The sequence below is a fragment of the Oryzias latipes genome, chromosome 7 (genome assembly GCF_002234675.1).
Source record: "Oryzias latipes chromosome 7, ASM223467v1".
Taxonomy (NCBI): domain Eukaryota; kingdom Metazoa; phylum Chordata; class Actinopteri; order Beloniformes; family Adrianichthyidae; genus Oryzias; species Oryzias latipes.
The window spans coordinates 26,828,060-26,853,382 of NC_019865.2; the positions used below are offsets into that span (position 1 = coordinate 26,828,060).

General features: G+C 39.6%; 1 protein-coding gene across 5 annotated transcripts in view; it reads left to right on the forward strand.

Moving 5' to 3' along the window:
- The window catches only part of LOC105354459, a 37,483-nt gene extending 18,512 nt beyond the window's left edge, over positions 1-18,971 (forward strand). For 2 of the 5 annotated variants that reach the window (XM_023956974.1, XM_023956973.1), the window contains exons 3-8: positions 8,006-8,080; positions 8,282-8,452; positions 9,755-9,856; positions 18,172-18,209; positions 18,289-18,432; positions 18,585-18,971. In XM_023956974.1, coding sequence (XP_023812742.1) covers positions 8,006-8,080; positions 8,282-8,452; positions 9,755-9,856; positions 18,172-18,209; positions 18,289-18,432; positions 18,585-18,692 — 638 coding nt within the window. In that variant the 3' untranslated portion in view covers positions 18,693-18,971. Of the gene's footprint in view, positions 1-7,049; positions 7,318-7,735; positions 8,081-8,281; positions 8,453-9,754; positions 9,857-18,171; positions 18,210-18,288; positions 18,433-18,584 lie in introns of those variants that run through there. The other 3 variants (XM_011477650.3, XM_011477651.3, XM_011477652.3) reach the window with 3 other exon arrangements.
- The last annotated feature ends 6,352 nt before the right edge of the window (positions 18,972-25,323 follow it).

The following is a 25,323-nucleotide window of genomic DNA, read 5'->3' on the forward strand; positions in this document are numbered from 1 at the left end:
AGAGACATTAACATTTGTGTCTAATGAAGCTGCAAATCGTCTGGATGAAACGGCATGTTTGTTGCAACACTTTAACCTTAAAGGGCGGGGCTTTTCTTTTGCTAGTTTTCTGGTTTTAGTCATGCTTTGTTTTAGGTTCATTTTGGGGTCATAGAGTTGCTTGAGCGTATCCCAGCTACTTTTGGGTAAAAGTGAGATACACAGCAGTCTGTCATGCAGGACCACACAAACACACATTCACATGTAAGAACAATTCAGATTCATCGATGAACCTAAGCAGCAGGTTATTGGACTGTGGAAGGAAACTGAAGTTCCCACATGAACAAGGTGAACATGAAAACTACACACAGAAAGAACCCAGAACTTTCTCACTGTGAAGGTACTGGGTTCTGTGAAACCCAAAGAAAGTTGATTCTATTAAACAAACAAAAACATTTGCAAGAATGATAAGAATTGACATTTAAATATGAAGGGTCGTACAAGATATATTTCATTCTGAACTAACTAACATTCTGAAAACTTTCAACTCCAGGACTCCAGGAGGTCCTCACCACCACACTCACCGGTGAACATCCAGGGTTAAGACATTGAGGTTGTGAACACATTTAAATACCTGGATGTTCACCTGAACAACAGACTGGACTGGTCCAACAACACGGATGCTCTGTACAGGAAGGGTCAGAGTCACCTTCACCTGCTGAGGAGACTGAGGTCTGCTCTCCTGGTTGGGCTGGAGCTTGCACTGTCTTCCCCCCGTGCCTCCCTGCTCTCTGGCTTTGGGGTCCCCTGTGGCAGTCCTGCTGGCCCTGGCCTGGGTGGCGGGGTTGACCACCCGGGGGGCAGTTGTTCTCTATCTGCTGCCGTGCGGGCGTTGGGGGGTTCTGGCTGCCGCTGCTGCTGCAGCGGGGGTCCTGGTGTGGGCATGGCTGGTCACTCTCCCTTCTTCTTTTCACATTCCATCATCTATTTTAGAACAACATAAACACTTGATCACAGGTGTTAGCTCACCTTTGCACAAATATTTTGCGTGATTGAATGAAATATTTCAAACTAATTGGTTTGAAGGCTTTAAGTATGCATGTGTGAACGATATTTATATTTTGTTCATGTTGACATTTGGACATTTTTGGAGCCAACAGGTATGTTTATAACAATTGAGTGTGTGTGTGGACAGGCCCCGCACTTATAGACGTGTATTACATCTGAACCTTACCGTAATAAGTACAACCATTCAGAAACTTGTTGCTTTATGCTGCTTCATGGTTTTACCCCCGCCTTTCTATAGTCACCCTTCTATCCCCCCTCTCTAACATCCCTCTCTCTTCTTCCCTCCTTTCCTTTTCTGTCCGGTCCAACACAAAAGATTTTTGAATACGATTAAAATTAATAAAGATTGGCCTCGATTACAAAAGGGGTTTATTCGACATACTTTGTCTGAAGATTAATAACCCCTATTGTTAAAGTAAAATATGTCCAACACAAGAGGCCCTCAGCTCTCATCTGTTTGCCTAGCTGTTGGACAGGACAAGTTAAAGAAAATAGTTGAGAAAATCCATGTTTCAACACCATCTACTGTGTGTTTGACTCAAAAAAGGAGTTGTGTAAAAAACGTCTGCAGGACTAAGATGCACATGTTGCAGCATAAACCTACCAACAAGAATGACAGAGTATTGTTTAGAAGTTTTCCCCGAACTGACCAGATCCCTGTCGTGTTATAACTGTTCTCAACAATTTGCTTCTGCAGTTTATGACAGGTTTTATTTTGCAACTCTTACTAGTCTGAAAATGTCAGGAAATAAAACAGTTTCTATTTTCAAAGTTTAGAGAGCGGACACTATAAACTGAATGATGAGCAACATGATGCCTTGTTACTAAGTCTTAAACCATATCATAACCAAAGTGAAAGTGAGCGTCCATATCTGACATTCTAGTGTCCCAAACCTGGAAGGGATGTGGTTTAATACAGTCCAGCTTAAAAGTGGACAACAAATGTAATGATTAGCAGTCTCATCTTTATATCTTGCAACATTTCCTTTGCAGATATTGCAACTCTGAAAGCAGCAAACAGTCATTTTTTATCCTCAAGCAGGTGCTCAGATCTTAAAAGTGATCTTTCCCTCTTTCAAAATAAGTAAAATGTCTCAAGACAAAGTTAAGTTTGAAAACTTTAAACTTTGAGCTGTTTAAGTCCTGTGCCTGATTCAACTCTAAGATCCATTAAAACATTTCTTTGACTTAATTCCTCAAAACAGTGGTTTAGAGGGAAATACATTTCAGTGCTACTCTCTTAGTTCTGTTTTTATTATCAGTGAGTTACCTGCAAACTATAATACATGATGAATCTTAAGGTTTTTGGAAAGTAATCCTTATTTTACACAACTATTGTCTCAATTGTATTGCATTCAATGGCTTCTGTTTTACTTTAAAGTTACTTCATTTGAATCCCTGCAGTGGTAGAACATACAATCTAAAGCACGTACATTAGAGCGTTTTAGGTAAAGATGAGGTCGATGTGTTTTATTAATGACTACTAACAGTAAAATGAAACCACAGGAAAACCTATTGGAAAAAAATGGCTTAATTTTATTTATTTATTGTCCATACTAATAAAAATTTGGACAGTCTTCTTAAAAAAGGTACAAAACTGAAACCAAGAAGAGAACCTGAGATCTGTTTATCTTTAGAAGACAAAAACAACAATGTTATCTCATTAGTGCAGATTTAAATGAATGCACTATGACTTGTAAGTCAAGACAAAGAGATAATGGCTCTAGAAAAAAGTAAAAAAGGACTAGATGTATCTATTCGTATTCCCAACAGTGTAAATGATGGATCTCACATGCAGATGCAGCAGTAAACATGTTAAAAATAGCGTCAATATCCAAACTTTCTTTTAAAGTCAGAGTTAAACAACATTCTTCACTTATGTTTCACAATGAAATTTTCTTGTTTAAAGAAAATTTAATTTAAGAAGTTGACATGTTTAGAAGATATTTCTATGTTTCTTTTCTAAAACATGACTTTGAAGGGAAGATTGAAAGAGCTTCAAAATAGGTTGTTAATTAAAAAAAACAACCTGTCCTATATGAATGACTCAGAGCAATAGATGTGAAACTAAAACTGCTAAAAACCTGTTGTGGTCTTTCTTCTCTTTCTTAATTGTTTCAACATTCAAGATTCAAGATTCAATATTTGGTTTCTGTCATTCCACACATAGTATTTTCAGAGAAATACACAGGTGAGACAAGATGTTATTTCTCACCAGCATGACAATGAAAAAAGCAAGCAATAATAAAAAAATAGCATAAAATAACAATCCGAGAATAAAAATAGCAATAAAATAATCTTGCTGAGCAGTTGTTTGTCCTGAACATGGCAGCTGCCAAACCAGGATATAAAGCTCTGTGTCAGGATGTTCTCAATGGTGCCCTTTAGAAGGTGATGAGGTGAAGTGTTGGAATTCCAGCCTTCCTGAGTCTCCGGATGGGATGGAGACGCTTCTGTGCTTTTCTGATGACCATTGTGGAGTTGGTGGAGGAGGACAAGTCGTTAGTAAGGTGCACCTCTAGGAACTTGACACTGTAGACCTTCTCCACAGCAGCTCCGTTTATGCTCAGATGAGTATGGTGATTGCCAGATGTCCTGAAGTCGATCACCATTTCTTTTGTTTTGTCCACGTTGATCTGGAGGTTATGGGATCTACACCACACTGCTAGCTGCTCCACCTCCATTCTGTAAGCAGACTCGTCATTGTCGCTTATGAGACCAATCACTGTTGTGTCGTCTGCGTGATGAGACTGAACAGCAGTGGGCTCAGGATACACCTCTGCTGTGTGCCCCTGCTCACTGAGATGGGCCTGGATGTGTGTCTGCTGATCTTGACTGTCTGCAGCCTGTCTGTCAGGCAGCTGAGTGTCCGGTTGCAGGTTGCAATGTCCACGCCTAATAGCCTCAGCTTCTCCACCAGCTGCTGTGGAATCATGGTGAAGTTGATGAAGAGGACTCTAGCGTAGGTGTTTTTTCTTTCCAGATGTGACAGTGTGAGGTGGAGAGTGGTGGAGATGTCATATTCCGTGGATCTATTTTTTCTGTATGCAAATTGTAGAGGGTCCATAGTTATTGGTAGTCTGTTCTTAAAGTCTGGGTGACATGGCCTATTTTAAAAGGCCAAAATATAGTAAATAGTCTCTATTTCATGTTGCGATTGTTTTTAATATTTTTCGAAAAAGAATAAATAGCGAAAAACGCGATATAAACAACGAGGACGGCCGCCGGCTTCACGCATTCCGCCGACTTCGCGCCGCCATGTTTGTGATGTAACGAAAGGCAGACAACATGGCTAGCACCGATAGCGAAAAAAAAAGCCAAAAAAAAAAAGCACCGATAGCGAAGCACAGAGTGATGCTACCGTCTCTATTAGCGATTTATCATCAGATGAACAGAAAGATGAAGAGGAAAGTTGCGGAGATTATCATGATGATGAGTCACTTTTGCAACCGTATCGATTCGAACCCTTTTGCAAAAGTGAGGAGGATATAGCAGAAAGTAGTAGGTCTAGTGATGCCGATGACGATAGCCAGCATGAAGATTCGGCTAGACTCCAGAACACGGCATGGTTAGTTGCCAATTTTATGTAGCACCCGTGGAGCCATCCTGTTAGTTTAGAGTAGGGGGGTGGGTGCTTGGGTTCGAACAATGTCCAGGTGGATACCAGAAAAGGTGCACCTGATAAATCAAAGCGTGTCTCCTAATAAGAAAATAAAGAGACTCCAGAGATCTTTCAATATTTAGCCAAATTTTGCAAAGGCTTTGTTTAATAAATTATAATAATTTGGTAAATAAAATATAAATTGATACCCCAACAAAAAATATAAACCACTCCAATTAAGTAAAAAATGTATAAAATTAAATTACTCCACTTATCCTAAAATATACTCAAAATGTCCCCTTTTGGCCTAATCTAAACAAAGGTAAACACTGGTTTTCAACCCAATTTACAAAATAAATGTCACAAACTAAAAGTTTCCCAGATGGTACTACTCTTTAGTTAACAAAGTCACTGTATACCATTAACAACTGTGGAACATTAACAGTTTTACCTGTTTGAACCAGTTTGAAACCTTTTCTCATGCGCGCGCGCGCTCACACACACACACACACAGTTCAGTTTACTCACGGTACTGGCACCTCAAAAGCAAAAGAAAAAAAACGTTGCAGGCCTGTTGCTTCTCTTGCAAAACATTGAGTGCGTTGAAATACTCCAGTTGGATCCAAGGACAACAGAAAACACGACTACTTCGCCTCAATGTGATCCATCGTGATGCACACTAGCTAGCAGCCTCCGCTCCCGACTCCAGCGCCGTCCTCTCCGACCCAGAAAACGGCTCGCTCGCTTCCAGCTCACCCGCCTTTCCTCGACTCAGAAGCCAAGATCCTCCTCCCAACTCTCCGTTCAAAATTCTTCGTTTGTGTCCCGGTTTTTGTCCCTTCGAAAACGCAGACTTCTCTCCTGCAGATCTGGAGGGAAAAATCCTTCGCCGTCCACCTTCTTGAACTTTCCCCTTTTCAGCAGCGTTTCTTGTTTTGGGAATTTATACACAGATACACTTTCACTAGATGTATTGCTACATCCAGCTGCCACACAACGACTTGGCATGTTGATGATTAACAGATTTAAACACGAGAGAAACGAAGACTACCTGTTTTGTTTACATGCTGTCCGAAGCGGAACTGCGAAAGTCAATGCCTTTCGTGACGTCACAGGTCATATCGAGGTCACTTCCAGCCTGCGCTCTTAGCGGCAAATTCAAATCTCTGATTCCTTCGAAAGATGTCTATTATTCATATGCTTCGGATTTTTTTCGACGCTAACTATTGGTATCAATAGAATCAGCGTTTAAAGGGCTTTTTTATTTGACAAAGTTGTTCAAAGCATGGCATCCACACTTTAATGTGTTTTTGGACCAGACATTTGGTCCCAATTGGTGTGAGGGCCACGGGGCAAAAGTCGTTTGAGCAGGCTGGATTTGACTTATTTGGTGGGACTGGAGTAATAACAGCAGTTTTCAGGCAGGTGGGTACAAATGCCTGCCTGAGTGAGGTGTTAAAGATGTCAGTGAAGAAATCTCTCTATTGCTTTAGAACCCGTCCAGGGATTTTTTCCGGCCGCTTTTCGTGGATTGATGGTGAAGGTCGTCCTCACCTCAGCGGTTGACAGCTGCAATGCTGTGTCACTGGAAGACAGCGGGAGCATCTGTGCCTGGGTGGAGTTGTTAACTTCAAACCGGGCATAGAAGTTGTTCAGTTCTTCTGGTAGAGAGCGGTTTTTCTGGTATATTGTCGAGACGGGGGGCTTATAGTCTGTGATATTCCAAAACCCCTGGCACAGTTGACGTGAGTCTTTCTCACACACGAAGTGGCTGTTCAGTTTTTGTGTGTACAACCTCTTGGCCTCTCTGATCCCCTGTGACAGGTTTTTCCTTGTCAGACTATATGCTGACAAGGATTTAAATGCCTTCTCCCAGGGAACGTATTTCTCCTGGTAGCCAGGGTTTACAGTTTTGTTTTTTCATGACAGTCTTGACCAATGTCACATCATGAGATGTTTTGCACAATATCAGTGCAAAAGTTGTTTTGTTGAAGAACTGTCAGTGTCTTTCCTCTTTGCTTTAGTGGTTTACTCTTCACAGCAGACACACCCTCTGTATTTATGGTGATGATGAAGTTTAGATGAACACACAGCTGGACGTTTCAGTCAGGATGTGAGGGGAAAAAAGAAAGTTAAGATCATTGCACGTCTGCATAGAAGGAAGTGAAACATCTTACAGTTGTTGTTTTCTCAGTAACCTTCAGTCTACAGACAACAGAATAGAGTCAATGAGGGTTTCTGACGCCCCTCTGTCCACACTATGAAAACACTAACGGGATGAGGAAACATCTCCTTTTTAAAGAGGACTTTGATTCCTGTGGTTAAAATGCTCAGTGTTTTTTGAAACCACAGTATTTTAGGATTGAAGCTGCAGTGATGATGGAGAAATTTAAATCTGTTTATTTACAGAACATGCAGGGAAATAATGGATAGCAAAGACTGCTGGGACACATCAAATTACAAACAATCATTCATAAAGTAAAAGACGAGAATGACACGATCTACTGAGAGCTAGAATGATGAAATATGAGTTATGTAATTGGAGGAGGAGCTTCAGCTTTAAGGAAACAGAGAAGTTCCTGTTTTAGCAGTAAAAGAAGAAAAGCTCCATCATTCTCCATCAGGCAGCATGAGAGTCTGTCAGAGTCTGATCTGTTGTCTCTTCCTGAGTGAGTTCATTGATTTCTTTCACTCCTTTTCATTCTTAGTGCTGCAGTTTAGTCCTTTATTGAACAGACTAAACTGAACTGTTTCAGTCTTTCTGCAGTTGTTTCTGTTTCATGATCTTCATCTTTGGGATTCAACTTCATGTTCAGGGATTAAAATCAACAACTGCAGCTTTGATGATTGGTTTTTATAGCCTATCTTTTTCCTAAACAAAAAATTGTTTTTGCCAACGTTGATAAGATGGCTTTTCTAAACTGTCTGTAGTGATCATCTTCTTTCCATTGTTTCTGTCATCAGTAAAATGTGAACAAGAATCTTGTGATTTCATCTTTTACACGTTTCTATGGATTTCCTCAAATGCATCATCTTCAGTGTTCAGTGTTACTGGAAGACATTAACTGTGACTCTTCCTCTTTTCAGCAGCTCTGCAGGACAGAGACTCTCTTGTTGATGCAGAAACCAACATCTACACAAAACGTGAAGGAGAAGACATCACTGTTAGATGTTATCTTAAATTTTCAGGGAGCAGAAAGCTGCTCTGTAAGGAAACATGTGAAGAAGGAAACATTCTCATAGACACAACTAGTAATGAAGATCAGAGAGGAAGATACAGCATTAAATATGAATATCACCTTATTGGATCAAGTATTTTAGATGTGACGATCACTAAACTCACAAAGTCAGACTCAGGTTGGTACAGATGTAAGTTATGTGAAGGATGGAGTCCAGATTCAGAAGACAACTTAAAATTAATCGTTACAGAAGGTGAGTTTGATCCTCAAAATCATGAAAATATTTCCCAGTTAAAATGTGTGTCTTTTTATATAAATCTTTTTTATAATTAATGTAAATATAAAACCCTTTTTATTTGCTTTGCAAAAAATCATTCATTATGCCTAAACTGTTCTTTATAAATAATAACTAATGTAAAACAAAAGTGCTGACTCACTTTTGAATTCTTTACAGCTTCAGTAACTTCAGCTCCAACCAGGACTGTAGAACTTTCTCCTACAACACAGATCTCCTCTATTATGACAACAACAACAACAACAACAACAGCAACAACAACAGCAACAACAACAAGGAGTTTAAACTCTACATCATCTTCACATCAAACCAAAAATCAAGACAGATCAGGTACAAGAACATCAGAAAATTATTATTATCATTATTTTGTTAACCGTCAGCTTTTGTGAAAGAAGAACATTCAAACGTTTATGAAGAACTTCACTTTTTTGCACATGAGCTCAGTATGTATCACCATATGATTTATTAATAAGAAAAATCTGATGGAAAAATCCTCTTTAAATGATGTTCAAAGTAAAAAAAGTGACATATTAGACACTGCTATTCTTAGTCATTTTATTTATTGAAATGTACCCTCTCAGCAGAATCATCAATATTTGTGGTTCAGTTAAAATGGTTAATATGTTCATAAATAAATATCAATCAATGACAGAATCACCAACAAACAGAAGAGTAAAAGTAAAGAGAGTGTGGGGTGGGTGGTGCTGGGCCTGGGGTGTCGGCGCCTCGGGAGTGGGACCCCTAGGCTGGGGTGGACCTGGGGGGTACTCCAGGGGGGTATTCCAGAAAGCGGGTTAAGCTAGCTCCCACGGTAATTTTGAGGCTAAGGAAGTTGATAACCTCAGTTTTCGGTTCCAGAAATGGAGGTATGTTTCAGGGTAGGTCAAGTTGCCATGGCAACTCATGCTATGAACATAACCAGGTTTAGTTGAAGGTTAGTGTGTTTACAGAGAGGTGAAGCAGCATGGCGTGTCCATTTGTAGATGATTTAGTGAATGAAGAAGATCAGATAATAAAAAACCTAAACTTTCTGTAAAAAAAAAAACAATTCAACTTTCAAAGCTTATACTTTTGTCACAGTTTGTTGTTAGTATGAAGGACCTGCATCTGCTTTTATTTAATATTATTTAATTTTTATTTTTTTACGCATTTCAATTAAATGTCATAGGTGTGTGAAACTTTTGCCTTTTGATCAGCACTCCCTTTGAGAAGAGATTAGTGGATCTAAATAGTTTTTTTTTTTCTGGGTAAATAATGAAAAAACAAAAAAAACTGATCTGATACAGTTTTGTAATACAGCTATGACAATGCAATAACTTTGCTCTATACTTGTTGAGTTTAAATGAATGTGCTGCCATCTAGAGGACAGTTTTTCCACCAACAGTCTTTCATTCTTAATGTCAGGAATCTAAGTACTAAACTGTCCTGAATGAAGTCCAGACATGAAACAAGAAGATCTGCAGAGAAACTACAAACAAATGCTTTACTGTGAGAACACAAATGTCCACAAGTGCAAACAAAGACAACCCAGTTACAAAGTGTGACTGTGTTCAACTGCATCAAACTTATTGACTGAGATGGTCCTCCAACCTCCAAGAGTGGAACTACAACCTTTGTCTCCATGTTCTGCAGGTCTGCTGCTGTATGTGGGTCTGACTCTGGTGGGCTTGATCTCCATGTTTTCAGTAGCTTTGCTGATTTTCTGCAGGAGTCGGAGATTCAAGCAGAAAAAGGGTGAGATGAGATTCCCAGACATGACACTGGCTCATTTACTGCAGAATAATTCTGATCTTTATGGTATCATATTCCATAACCAGAAGGTTCTCGCTGTGTTTTTAGAATTTACTCAATATCTTTTACTGTGTTTGTGTTCACATTTTTCAGTCTGCTGTTCTCAATTTTTCCAATTGTATCTTTAACTTTCAGCTCAAAATTAGAACTCAGCTGTACCTTAAATCAAATCAAACCAAAGTTCCAAAAAGATGCAAGGTAGAAACCTGGCATTGTGCTGAGGTTGGGGAAATTATGTTTTGGGGAATTGTCCACATCAGTGATACCCCACCCAGGTTCACAGAGTCCACTACCACAGGACCCCCCAGATCAAGACAAAGAGCCTGACCTGAGAGATCCCATCGCAGCGACCCCGCTCACTGAAAAGTGTCCATCATCATGTGGAGGATCTCTCGGAGGAAAACTGGAATTACAGATAAAATGTAAAAGGAGTAAAATATATGATGAAATATATTAAAAAAGAACAGTACATAAAAAAAGTACATAAATAAACCTTAGTAGACATATACTTTGTAAAAGTGACTAAATACATTAAAATAAATTTAATTGATTAAAAAACAAACAATAAATAAATAAAAATAGCTATATACACATACACATTATATCAAATTGATAAAAATATCCAATAAATTACTATAAAAAATAAAATAAATAACTTCAATTAAAAGCAAGATTAAAAAGGTAGGTTTAAAACATGAACAGTCTCTTCAGCCCTGAGGCTCTCTGGGAGGCTGTTCCACAGGCGAGGTCCGTAAAAACTGAATGAGGCCTCGCCGTATGTTTTTTTTCCCTATCTTTTGGGATAAACAAAAGGCCGGTCTCAGAGGACCTCAGTTCATACTTTAAAATCATATCAGATGAATATGAAGGGCCAAGACCATACAAACATTTGTAAACCAATAAAAGAACTTTAAAATCAATTCTGAATTGCACAGGGAACCAATGGAGCAATTTTAAAATGGGTGTAATGTGTTCCTGCCCCCTGGTCTTTGTCAGCACATGTGTGGCTGAATTTTGCCGAAGTTGAAGGTTCTATATCGTTCTTCTGGGGAGACCATAGAGCAGGGCATTACAATAATCTAGTCTACTGGAAATAAAAGCATGCATTAATTAGCACCTCTGTGTTGGCAAGAGAGATAAATGGGTGGGTGGCAATATTTTTTAGATGATAAAATCCTGTTTTCGTGATATTTTTAATTTGTGGGATGAAATTCATCTCAGAGTCAAAAATAACACCCATGTTTCTCACACACTGGGAAGTTTTGTAATTTTCATAATTTAAACAAAACTATCTCTCTCTTGTCTTCAGAGCCGATCACTAAAACCTCTGTTTTGTCCTGGTTGAGGTGTAGGAAGTTGTCTGCCATCCATTATTAATGTCTAAAATGCATTTTAAGAGTATGTTGACCGTCATCAGGAGACAGGAGAAAAAGTAGTGGGCCTAAAATTAAACCTTGGGGAACCCCACAGTTGACTTCAAAAATCGTTGAAGACCATATATCCATACTTACATAAAATCTTCGAACTGTGAGATAGGAATAAAACCACTTCATAATGCTACCAGAGATGCCCAAACCTCTCAGCCTGTTGAGTAAAATACTGTGATCTAATGTGTCTAATGCAGCAGTCAGATCCAGTAGTACCAGGACTGAAAGTTTCTGAGAGTCTAAGTTGCATCTAATGTCATTTACTATTTTGACAAGGGCCGTCTCTGTGCTGTTGTTTGTCCATAAAGCAGACTGAACATTTTCAAGAATGTTATTTCTATTAAAAAATTAATTGAATTGGATTAAACAGTTTTTCAATCATTTTACTTAAAAATGGTAAGTTGGATATTGGACGATAGTTTGGATCTAAATTATTGTTCTTCAGAAGTGGCCTCACCACTGCTGTTTTAAAGGCAGCAGGGAAGACACCCGTCTGAAGAGAGTAATTTACTATATTTAAAAGCTCAGACTCAAAGAAGTCGTAAAATGTTTTTAACAACATGGGGGATTGGGTCTAAAAGGCAGGTGGTTGGCTTTAACTGGGAGAATACTCGGCCAAGTGCCACAGAATCAACAAGCACAAAACTTTCCAGTGTTTCCTCCGATGAATACAATGCTATAGATTCATTAAAAACAACACACTTTTGAGTTAAAAAGACTACACGTAATAGCATTGATTTTACTCCTGAAGTGGTCTGCAAAACTCTCACATGTATCATCTGATGGTGCTATGGAGGACCCATGAGAATCTTTATTAGTTAGAGTGTCAATTGTTTTGAAGAGAAATTTAGGGTTGTTTTGTTTTGTGAGATTAAGTTAAAGAAGTGGAGGGTTCTAGCTTTTTTTATTGCATGGTTGTACATCATTTGCTTTTCTTTGAAAATTCTGTCATGTACAGTTAATTTCGTTTTTCTCGACCTCCTCTCCGCTCTCCTGCATTCATGTTTCATGGCTCTGATTGGTTCGTTCCCCCAGGGTGCTGTAGCTTTAGTTTTCAACGTTTTGGTTTTAATTGGACCTACGACATCAATGGCTGACTGCAGTTTGTTATTAAAATGTTCAACCATAAAATCACATGATGCAGGTAAAATATGAGCGGGAGTTTGATGTCAAATGTTGATAGAATTTGCAGCCACATCAGAAGTTATGTATCGTTTCCTCACAGTTCTCACTGGAGCTTCCTGTCGAGTAAAACTGGTGATGTTAAAAAATACTATAGTGATCTGACACAGCCATGTCAACAACAGAGGACACACTACAGGACAGGCCATAGGTTATAACCAAGTCTAGAGTGCGTCCCCTGCTGTGGGTAGGCTGTGTGACAAGCTGTGTAAAATCCACGCAATGCAAAGGGTTAAGAAACTCATTTACAAGTGCATCACTATCTTTATCCACATGTAGGTTAAAATCACCAGTTATTAGAACTCTACTATATTTACAGTGTATAAATGATAACAAATCAGAAAATTCTTGGATAAAACAGGAGGGACACTTTGGTGGTCCGTAAACAGTAACACACAAAATAGGCTGTTAAAAGAAAATGCATGATGCTCAAATAAGGAGTAGCTATTTAGCGTAATTGTTTTTGTTACAAATGAGTCACAAGCAATCGATGCAGTGCCACCGCCTTTTTTATCCTCCCTGGTAGAAAATAAAAAGTTAAAATTTAATGGGGAAGCCTCAGTGAGAATAACAGGAGCATCAGTACCAAGCCAGGGCTCAGTTAAAAAAGGCCATCTATGTTGTTATATAAAATGAGCTCATTCACAATAAAATAGTTATTTGAAAGAGAGCGACTGTTTAAAACAGAAACTTTAAGGCCGTGTTTAAGTGCAGATGGATTTGTTCAATCTTTTTTGTTTGGTGATGTGTGAATGTGATGGAGATATCTAACTGTGGGGCTGGTGGATCTGAGCTGGGGGTGTTTGTGAGATCTGCTTGTTATGCGAACTGGGATGTGTTGTGTGATAGATGTGGTTTTAACTGAGGGTGGGTGATCCAGTCAGTCAGTGAGCAGTTTAATAGAGCTGAGTGTGAGTTCAATGTTCATAGATGTTGAGATCCTTTTTGGTTTGGGTGGATGCCGTCTGGTTTAAAGAGATTTGGTCTATTGAAGAAGGTGGTGAAATTATCAACATGTGGAATATTATAAGAAATGCTGTGTCCTTTTAGAATAGAATAGAATAGAATAGAATAGAATAGAATAGAATAGAATAGAATAGAATAGAATAGGTCTTTAATAATCCCTGAGGATATTTTAAAATGGCCATCTGCTCACACTCATAAAACACATACACACATTAAAAACAATAAAAATAGTAAAAATAATAAATATAAATTAATAAATAAAAAGATTAATAATTTAAAAACAGTGGGTAGGAAAATGAAATAAAATAAGTCAATAAAAAAAAAGAATTACAAGAAATTGCTTCTAAGATGCCCTGCCAGAGAATTGTATTGCCTGATGGCACGAGGAACAAAATACTTCTTCAGTCTTTCTGTTGAGCAGCGCTGGGACAGCAGTCTGTTGCTGAACGTACTCTTCCTGTTGGTGAAGGCCTCATGCAGGGGATGTGAGGGATTCCTCATGATGGCCCTGAACCTGGTCAGAGTTTTTTATTCTGCCACCTCCTCCACAAGATTCAGCTTCAGTCCCACCACAGAGCTCGCCTTCTTGATGATCTTGTTGAGCCTGGAGATGTTCTTCTTGCTGGTATTGCACCAGCACACAGCAGCATACAGGAGAGCACTTTCCACCACTGACTGATAAAACATGTGGAGCAGTTTTGTGCAGATGTTAAAGGAGCGCAGCCTCCGCAGAAAGTACAGCCTGGATTGGGTCTTCTTGTAAAGCTGGTCCGTGTTGGTAGTCCAGTCCAGCTTGTGGTCCAGCACAACCCCCAGGTACTTGTAAGTCTGTACCATTTCCACACTTTCTCCCTCTTTGTGCACGGGCTGAGGAGTTCGGGCTTTCCTTCTGAAATCCAGAACCATCTCCTTGGTCTTCTGGATGTTCAGCTGCAGCTGATTCTCCCCACACCAGGCCACAAAGTCATCCGCCAGCCGCCTGTACTCCCTCTCTTCTTCTCCTTTGATGTATGCCACAATAGCTGTATCGTCCGAGAACTTCTGCATGTGGCAAGTTGAGGTGTTATAGCGGAACTTGGACGTATACAGCGTGAAAAGAAGAGGAGACAGTACAGTCCCCTGTGGTGCCCCTACACTGCAGCTGAGGGTACTGGAGACAGACCCCCCCCCCCCCCCATGCGAACATATTGCTGCCTGTTGGTCAAATAGTCCATGATCCAAGACACCAAGAATGGTTGCACAGTCATCCTGGTGAGCTTCTCCTGCAGCTGAGGTTGTATGGTGTTAAAGGCACAAGAGAAATCAAAGAAAAGCATTCTCACAGCGCCGCCTCCTTCATCCAGGTGAGAAAAGGTGCGGTGTAGCAAGTTGAGGATTGCGTCCTCTACCCCTACTCTCTCCATGTATGCGAACTGCAGTGGATCTTGGACGTGCTGCACCTGTGGCTTCAGCTCCTGAAGCACTAACCTCTCAAAGGTCTTCATCACATGTGAGGTCAGTGCTACAGGCCGATAGTCCTTGTTTTCCTTAGGGTGCTTGACCTTGGGGAGAGGAACAATGCACAAGGTCTTCCAGAGAGATGGAACATGTCCTACATTTAGGCTTAGGTTGAAAAGGTGCTGAAGAGGAGACCCAAGCTCATTTGCACACGTTTTCAACAGCTTGGGACATACTCTGTCTGGAACTGCTGCTTTCCTAGTGTTCAGTCTCTGTAGTTCCCACCTCACCTGATGCTCTGTGATGTGGTGGGGGGCACATTCTGCAGGTGGAGGGTGCGGATCACATGTAGAGGACATGGGAAGAGAGAGATCATGGCTGATTAATGATGAAGCAGCACCCTGAGCACCCGGGCCCTCCTCTGGCTGAGGGATGAGGACATGCAGTGGGAAGGGCACTGTGATGGGTGTAGCATGGACCGGGCTGGCATTGGAAGTGGGGGGTGAATTGTCAAACCTATTAAAAAAGGTGTTCAGCTCATTGGCTTTTTCTACACTTTCAAACAGAGCAGTAGACCGGCAGCACACCTGACCCAGCGGCGCCATCTTTTTAACCAGATGTGAAGTTGTTGCAGACGGTTGATTTTAATGTCTCCAAAGCGGGGAGATGGAAGCAGACTGGAGATGATGCATTGTTTGTCCAACTGCTTGATGGAGTGGATGAGGGTGTTAAAGTCCTTCTTGAGGGTTTCAGATTGCTAATACGTTATTACTGTATAATGAATGATTAGGATTCTGCAAATGTTGAATGTGTCAAAATTATTTAGAGCAGCGGTCCCCAACTCCCAGGCCGTGGACTGGTACCGCCCCGTAGATCATTTGGTTCTGGGCGGCAGAGAAAGAATAAATAACTTACATTGCTTCTGTTTTATTTATTTCAGAATCTGAAAGATGTTTATTTTGAGGAATTGCCCCATTCTCTGTTATATCCATCAATGTCACTTTTGACGCATGTCGAGGCGCTCTTCTCGGTTACGTGATAGGTTACCGCTAAAATAAAACCCAGGAACTAGCAAAATGAGTAAAAAAAAGCATCTCTGGACAGTTTCTTTGCCAAGGGGAGGCTCCCAGCGAAGACACAGAAGAGGAGCCTTTGACTTCCAGAAACTAGAAAGCTACATTAAATAGACAGTACTTCTTTTGTGCACCATGAGTGTGGGAAGGGGAGAGGTAGACCTCACCTATGCGATTTACAATGTTACGCATGTCAAAATAAAAGCTAAAGATCTGTTTTGTCACAACTCTGTACCTCCTTCATCGTAGCGTAGCGACAATAATCATCTGCCTACAATATCAGGACCGGTCCGTGAAAACTATGTGTGACGTCATACCAGTCCGTGGGGTTAAAACGGTTGGGGGCCACTGATTTAGAGAATATAGGAAAACAGGTTCATAGGTCTGGTGACATTATATTTTTGCTCCAAGTGTCTACTGCAGAGTCAGACCAAACATTCATGATAAGAATATGACAATGTTCCATTGACTACAATTATTTCATATTTTGCAGACTTACTAGGACAGTGATATGAAATAAGTTTTTAGCACCTTAAACTCATAACCTTATTGTATTTATGGCAGTTGTTTGGTTATTTTATTTAAGTTTACATCATATGATTGAGTTAAAAACGTTGCGTCCAGAATATTTGATCTCCTTTGCAAAACATTGACCGTTCAGTCTTGTTCTGTCTAAAAAATGCAGCAGACCCAGAAGTAGAATGCAATATTTTCATCAGATATGAAGGCAGGAAGGAGGAAGAGCTGGAGTCAGTCACCACAAAGCTGTGAAGGTCTCTTTGTCATGAATTGTTTCTGGGATCCAAAATAGGACAAACCCAGGAGTGCAAGAAACCATATTCATTTTATTCTGTGACTTGAAGGAGCCCATGTCATGTAAAATACAGCCAATGCTGAGAAGACAGGAGAGGGTTAGTGATGGGAAATGATATTGATTAGTCTGAGCAAAACCAGGCTTACTGGGATGAGGAGTTTGATCCGCAGGTAGAAGAGAGGAGCGGGGTGAAGTCCTCGGTACAGCAAATGGATGGAGGTGTGGCTTCAGACACAGAAGTCAGAAAAAAGGGGGACACTTGTTGGAGCGGGGTACGACTCAGAAACCTGAGGCTCAGTCACACAGTAAGGCCACTGTTAAAGCTAGCTTTTATACGTTATATGCTATCATAAAATATATAATTTAATCTGCAGAAATTATTTTATCCAAGAATGCAGTCTGTCTAGTTCTATGTTGGAAAACATTCTGAGACATACAACAGTAGATGTTTAAATGTGTTTTAAGCTAATAGTTTAGCTGTTGGGATTTTGGCTTTCCCCCTCCCAAATAATGTTGAATTGTATAAATATGATATTTCATCAAACAAAGGTCTGCTTAGAATTTGTAGCTGTGACTGGCTGGCTTGTCATTTATTTTTCTTAAGCGTAGTTTTTTTTTTTGTTTCTTGCACCTAAAAAGCTGTGCAAACATTGTAATTAAAAAGAAAAGCTGCTGCGCCATTTAGAGAATTGCTCTGAGACAGGCCGTATTGCAAATAATTTTCTAATGAAATTTGTAAAGAAATAACATAAATACTACCACTTTGTCTTTGGGTAACATTTGGAAAACAATCTTTATGTGGTGCACGTGGTTCACACATAGCTCAGTTCAATTTCCATCTTCTGGGGAGGCTGTGGTGCAGAGGTAGAGCAATCTCTGTAGAGGATCGCAGGTTCGGTTCCAACCTTATGCACCCATGCACCAAAGTGGCTTTGAAGAGACAGCAATCAATGCACTGAACCTTACATCATTCCTGGTGATTAGGGGTTGTTGCCAGGGTAAGAAAGCACTGTGTGTATTTGGGACTCACACACAGACACACCTGTATGTAGGATTACATTTACTATTAACAGTGTTAAAATAATTTTACCTTCATTCACTGTTAAAAATAAATCTCTGGTAGTGTTAATGTATGACCTTAACACTGGTGTTATAAAAATCCAAAGCTCTTTGAGTTAGAATTCAACTAAAGTCATGTTCCAACTAATCCCTGGTGTAAAATATTAAACACATTGAAATTTTTTGTTTTAAATCAGTCTCAGAGTGGATCTATAGATACTTTTAACTCCATGAAAGTTGAATTGACGCCACTGATTTTTCTGTTTTAGCATTTAAATTTCTAAATTTCAAATCTTTCAGCTCCTTCTTCAGAAACACAGTGTTCTAACGTCACTCTGGTGAGTCTGAATCTGTCATTCTCATTCATACCTCAATGATGAATCCAAATAAGAAATACAAAATCTATTTGTTCTGCAGCCCAACCAGGAGTACGAGGAGATCAGGGAGAACATGTCGCCTCCTTTGGTAATATCTACAGTGTACTCTAACGTAAAATATAAGAAAGGAAAGAAATCTGACGGCAAACATGTGTACAGTGTCTTCGACTATCCTCAGGGCAATGTAAGTGAAAAAAAACTGTAAAAGACCTCCATTCTGGATTAACTGATGGAGATCAGACCTGTGTTGGACAAAGATGAAGAGAAGCTGTCTGTGGGCAACTCTGTATGAAAAACATCTATGATTTGACGTTATAGTTTGTTTGTTTTTTTCAGGTTGAAGACTCCTCCACTGAATACTCTATGATCCAATTCCCCAACTCCACTTCACCCAGCAGCGCCCCTTGTGGTCACATAGAAAATGACATTTACTCATCTGTTTAGCTTGATGTGAACTCCACCAACACAGATGATGCTTCACCTCCTCTGTACTCTGCTGTTACTCTACATTAAACCACAGTCTGGATGTTTGTGACATGCAGATCCTGTGAAAGTCAGAGGAATAGGAAAAGCCTGTAGAGGGTCCAAGTCCTGTATCTTCAGAGAAAAAAATCCCAGATCAGCCACCCTGCTTGAGTTTTTATGTTTTCTTGGCTTTCAGATTACTACGGAGCCCATGTCCTGACATTAAGATATTAAAATATATCTTGTTCCCACAGATTATTATCTCGTTTGCACAAAATACTATTGCGTTCCCACAAGATACTAGTCCGTTCCCTCAAAATACTATTCCGTTCCCCTCGAAATGATTAACTCGTGCGAACGCAATAACTAATCCGTTCGAACGCAATAATTATTGACGTCATAAATCATTCACGCGGATATGCTCTCTGTACGCCGGCAAAAGCCGCTTTCAGCGGTAACTTCCGTGTCTCTGTGACCCACATTCGTTCAAAAAAGAAACATTAAAACAACAATGATCACTTTAATACTGTCTCAATGAATATAAGAAAAATATCAAAAGATTTATGATAACTAGGCTGCTTTGTCATACGATAGCTCCTGCTAGGCTACTACTAGTGCCGCCGCAGAGCTCTCTGATGTATGCCGGAATTTGGACAACTGGCTGGTCGGTTGACAGACAGACAGCTGATATTGTAGTTTAATAGGAATAATAATATTGTCTGTTATTAACTTTAGCAGTCAGTCGCTGTACATTTGAAGGCTATTAAGCTACATGCTAACTGACTAGCCGATCATTTATCCTGTTATTAATTTACATCATAGATTTACAGCAGATACCTTCACATTTCTGTCTGTGTGTGTCTCATTACATTGCATTGAAGACACAGAGGATGTTTAGAGAACAGATTCATTTATTTAAAAAAGCACAAAAGCATCCATCGTATTCACGTTCATTCACATCATCCTGATGGTACGCCCTCCGTCATCTTGCTGCAAAAGCCGCTTCCTGCCGCTACGTCCGTGTCTCTGTGAGCATTCAATAGGGGTAAAAATAAAAGCAAGAATGGTCGATCTGTTATTGTCTCGATGAAAATCTGAAAAATATCATATTAAGCTGGCTGCTTCGCCTAATGCACTTACCTTTAGCTCGTAGCATGACAACAATAGCAGTACGTCATGTTTCCCAACATGCTTTGCAGCCATGTGATTTTGTGATTTTTGTTTTCCATGTTCCTTTTTTGAACGAATGTGGGTCACGGTAACGGAAGTTACCGTTGAAAGCGGCTTTTGCCGGCGTACAGAGAGCATATCCGCGTGAATGATTTATGACGTGACTAATTATTTCGTTCGAACAAAATAATTATTGCGTTCTCACGAGTTAATCATTTCGAGGGAACGCAATAGTATCTTGTGGGAACGGAATAGTATTTCATGCGAACAAGATAATAATCTGTGGGAACGAGATATATTTTAATATCTTAATGTCAGGACACGGGCTCCGTAGATTACAGATATTTGTTTTAAGTCAAACAACTCATCTTTGTTGTGTGATTTGTGTGTGATAGTGTGTGCTTTTTTACTGTTACATTGTAGCAAATCCTACTGCCACCACAATCCTGTTTTTGGAAAATCCATAATGCCTTTATGGTCTTTATTGTGAGCATCTTGGGATTTCCGATCACATTTACGAAACCAGAGTATCTTTTGCTTCAGCCCCTAATATAAAATATATAAAACTTAATACAGAGGTCAAAAAACAATTTGGAGCAAAAGTGTAAATATGTTTATATATGTGGGAAATGTTGAATTATTTTACATGACAGTGAATTGAAACTGACTTGATTGTGAAACAAAGCATATAGTTTTATGATAACCTGATCTAACTTGAGTGACTTTGCTGTCCACATCAGCCTTAAGGGAGAAGTGAAAGTCTGTCACCTGTTTACAGCTGTGTTGTGATCATGAGCATTGTTGAGTCAATACAGATGGACAGCTTTCAGACTCCTTCCTGTAGAACCCATCCATCATTCCACGATGATGGGCTTCCATCAGCACTGTAAATCCTGCTGATCATCTGAAGCTTTTCTGCTTGTCGGTCATTTCTCTAATGTTAAAGAATTCCTGGTTAGGTTTCTTCATCTGTAGCCTCCAATTGTCAATTTCTCTTCAGGGATGGCTGGGTTTCATAAGATTGGGATTTGTTTCAAAAACAGCTATTTTCAGACTTTAATATCAATGTGTGACCACATCCCACATGTGATGATTCATCATGAAGGTAACCCTAAATGTGTTTAAACTACAGACTGCTTTCTGTGAATGCTGTTCTCCTTGATGCTAAAACTAACACTGCTCACATGTTAATTTTCAGCCATCAGTTCACTTTATGACAGGAAAACAGTCAAGTTCTCATATTTGGGTAAAATAAATACAAAATCTGTCTCCATAGTCATTGAGTGTTGCATTTCTAAAGTGTTGTTTTCTATTTTTGGGCGGCCGTGGTGCAGCGGCAGGGCGGTCGACCCATGATCGTAAGATTGCAGGTTCAATTCCTGCCTTGCACGCCCATGAGTCGAAGTGTCCTTGGGCAAGACACTGAACCCCACCTTGCCTCTGGTGGTAGGTGGGCGCCTGTGTTTGGCAGCGGAGCCGCCAATTATTATTAGTATTATTATTATTATTATTATAAAACTTGTTACCGGAAAAATTTCCTGCGTCTCACAAAAGATCTGTTTGTGTTTCTGTTAAGTAAAAGTAAAGTATTACACTTAAAGAAGCCCATTGGCCAACGATCAGACTGCTTTTACATCAGGTTTTGTATTCTGCATCTTATTGACTGCAAATCGTGTTTGATTTAATTTGAAATTTTTGATTTGAAATGGTTTATTTCAAGGAATCAAATAGAAATAATACACAAAAGCAATACAATCATCAGTTATACATTCATAAACTAATCAAACTTAGGATAATTAAACATTGATAAATATTGCTTGAAAGGGAGTGGAAGGAAGCGAACTTATATAATCCCACCCCGTTATACTATAACCATTTTATTACGTGATTTATCATTATCCGGTTCATAACTTTTATCAGACAGGATTAAGAATCGTGAAGTATCAATAAAGCACATGACAAAGATGAATAACATAATTATTATGTAAAAATAACTATTTCGGAAATCAACATGGCAAATGCAGATCAGTTATATAAATATATGCAGATTATGTTACTTATAAAAGTAACCCCCCCCCAGTCAACCGTTGTTGTATCCTTGGGCAAGACACTTCACCCTCCCTGCCTCGTGTTTTGTTCCACTGGTATGATTGTGCATTAATGTCCCAGGTGTGAACTGGCAGCCACGCCTCTGTCAATGTGCCCCAGGGCAGCTGTGTCCCTGTTAGGAATAATTAGAAATAGAATAGTTAGAAACTCCCTTTTTACTATTATTACATTTACCTATACCTTTTATTACACTTATGGTTTAAACTTAATTCACTGAGTAGGTATTATCATCTCAAAATTATATTACATCCTAACACAGCACAACCAAGCTATTGTCCTCACAGTTTCTCCTCATCCTCCCTTTTTTACTTTTTGTGTGTTCTGGTGTTTGTGCTCTGGCAAATGTCTGTGGGAACATCAGAGAGATCTGACACTTGAAGCTTTATGACCTTCAAGTATCCAGCCTGCAACAGTATGTGGGTGGGTTTTTCACACCATAGATCCTCAGACCATCTTCTGAATATATAAATGCCAGGTATATATACCAAGCCCTTTTCTGAGTGTCTCTGTTCGCAGTTTCCTCACAGTCCCATTATCTGTCACAGTCATAGGTGAGTGAAATGTGGTCTCCACATTTGTTCCATCCCCTGGAGGAGTGGTGAGCAGCAGAGACAGTCGCGGTCAAGGAACCAATTGGTGGTTAAACCCCAACTGTAACCATAATCCTAACTTTAACCCTTCCTCCAGGTCCACACGGCCTAGAAAAAAGATCAGCTCTGGCAGCACATATGTTTACAATTATGTGCAAATAAACTGTTTCTTTAAAAACACCAAATGGTTTTAAACTGTATTTCAATTACAGCCACATGAATGACCAAAGAATTCTATCAGAGAGTTTTTGGTGGACCCCTTGCTGAAAAAGCAAAGGCCAACAGTAGAAAACCAAACTGCTGTCCTTGGGGGCCGGCGTCCTGCGGTTTTTGCCTTATGTCCCACATAAACCTCCTACTGACTACCTGGATCAGCTGTTGTTGTGTCCATCAACTCAAAAAACTCAGCTGTGACATTCTCTTTAACACTTCTAATAAATATGCACAGTTGGATATAAAGTACAGACCTAAAGTTTAGACCCTTTGGTCTGTAACCTTTATTCTGTACTTCATCTGTGATGTTGGTGCTTTCATCAACAGCGACAATGCTATATGAAATACAATGAATGCCTGGATTCCTTCATTTGGCCGCCCAAGTGTTCTCAGAGATGTTGTATCTGTAATCGTAATCCTTGACAGACTCGTGTTGGCAATGGTTGACTGCTTTTAGGTGTGCAACACTTTTGCAGCCTTCAGCAATTTTTAATAAGTTCACCATCTGAAAATGGTTTGGATGTTTGCGCCAACTTTTCTGCAGTTAGGTGTCTGTCACTGCTCCATCACTGATGTCACAGCTGCAGTAAATGCAGACTGGTATTTTGTCAGTCCAGCTAATAGTTGGTAAATCTTCTCTTTTCTGAACTGCAAATGGTGAAACGTGTTTTTACGGTGAGTCTCATAGCTGTGCTGCATGTTATATTCGTTGAGCACCTGTTGATGACATACCAAGCATGCAGGTTTTGCATTCAGCTCCGTGAACAAATAAAACTCTTTCCAGTTTTCCTGGAAAGCTCAGCACCTCATTTCAACCTATTTTTCTTCTTGACAACATTTTGGTCATTATTGTGTCACTTCTGATCATTGTCACAGCAACGTGACAGCGGTGCGGCTCGCAGGGAACCAAACTGCATCTGAGCTGTTAGGTTTCGCTTTTGACACATGCAAATATATTCTTTCACCTGTTTTGCTTTTCTTTCCATCCTCCTACTGGTGGAATTGCGCATTTATGTTATTTCTTTAAAAAAATCATAACTCCCCACAGGAATGGACTGGAAATATGCTTTTTTTTCTTTAAACAATCTTATGACTTTTACTCTTCATGACTGGGCCGGATTAAACCATCTGGCGGGCCGAATATTTAACACCCCTGATTTAAATGTTAGTTTTAATCATAGCTAGACACATTAACTCTTATGCACAGAGAATATGACACATTAGACAGTTAAATATTAAACTTGTCAAAGTAATAAAATGCCTGTTTATAGAAAAGCAGGACTGAGCTGGACAAACTCAAAAGGCACCGGACCCGACCCCCGACCAACGGAGCCCCCACCGCCCCCGCCAGGCACCGGGGCCCCGACCCCCACCCCAAACCACGGCAGAAGGGCAAGGAGCAGCGACGACCAAGCCCCCCACCCCCTAAGTCATGGAGTCAACCACAGGAGACCAGAGAGACTGAATTCTTTCAAAGTTACTTGAGCTTTGGGCTGACATTTTTTCCAAGCTGATATGATCAAACAGCAGATTTCTGTGTTGACTTATGTTTATATTTTTCTTGTTTTTCCAATTTATTAAAATAGTTTTTTTGGCAATACAAAGAGTTATGAAAATGATAGATGCTAATCCTTCTTCTATATCGATGGCACTCATGTCACCAAGCACACAAAGTGACGGTGAGGCAGTGATTGAAACCTCAAGCCAGACTGATAGATCGGCACATACCTGCTGCCAGAGGGCCTGGACAGGTGTACAGAACCATAGTGCATGCATGTAGCTGTCGGGTAGATTATTATCACAGTGCTCGCAAATGTCTGAGTTACTGAGACCCATCTTGAACATCCTCTGTCCAGTGTAGTAAATTATGTGAAGAGTTTTGAGATGGATTAGACTTTTTGTCAGTTTAAAGGTGTTTAGACAGAGTTCTGACCAGAAGCTTTCATCTGTGCTGATGCTCAAATCTGCATGCCATTTTTTTGTTGGAAGGGCAATATTGTTATCTAAATTACATAAAAGTTTGTATATTTTGGAGAGAGTTCTATTCATTGAAAAATTAATTAATTGCTAATGCTTTTCCTAAATGAATATTGCTACAAGTTTGCCAGGGTGGATTTGAAAAGGCAAATGCAATCCCCTCTTTGCATTTTCGTTTTAATTATGACACAGAATAAGCGGTTTTAAGTATAAAATGAAAAAGCATTTTGAAATATTGCTTTATCATTTTAATTTTGAGTCATTTGATGCAGTTACATTTTGAAATTTAAAAAGCATATCTGTTAATCCATTCAATTATCAAATTAGACATTTCTAAATGAATTTTGCTACACATTTACCAGAGAACATTTTGAAAATTAAATGTCAAATATCATTTTCTTTATCATTTTAATTAAGTGACAGAATAAGCAGTGTTGAGGAAGGAAATGAAAAAGCATTTTGAAATATGGCTTTTTCATTTTATTTTTGAGTCAAAAAATGCAGCTTCATTTTGAAAATGAAAAAGCATTTCTGGTTTTGACTTTGCTTTT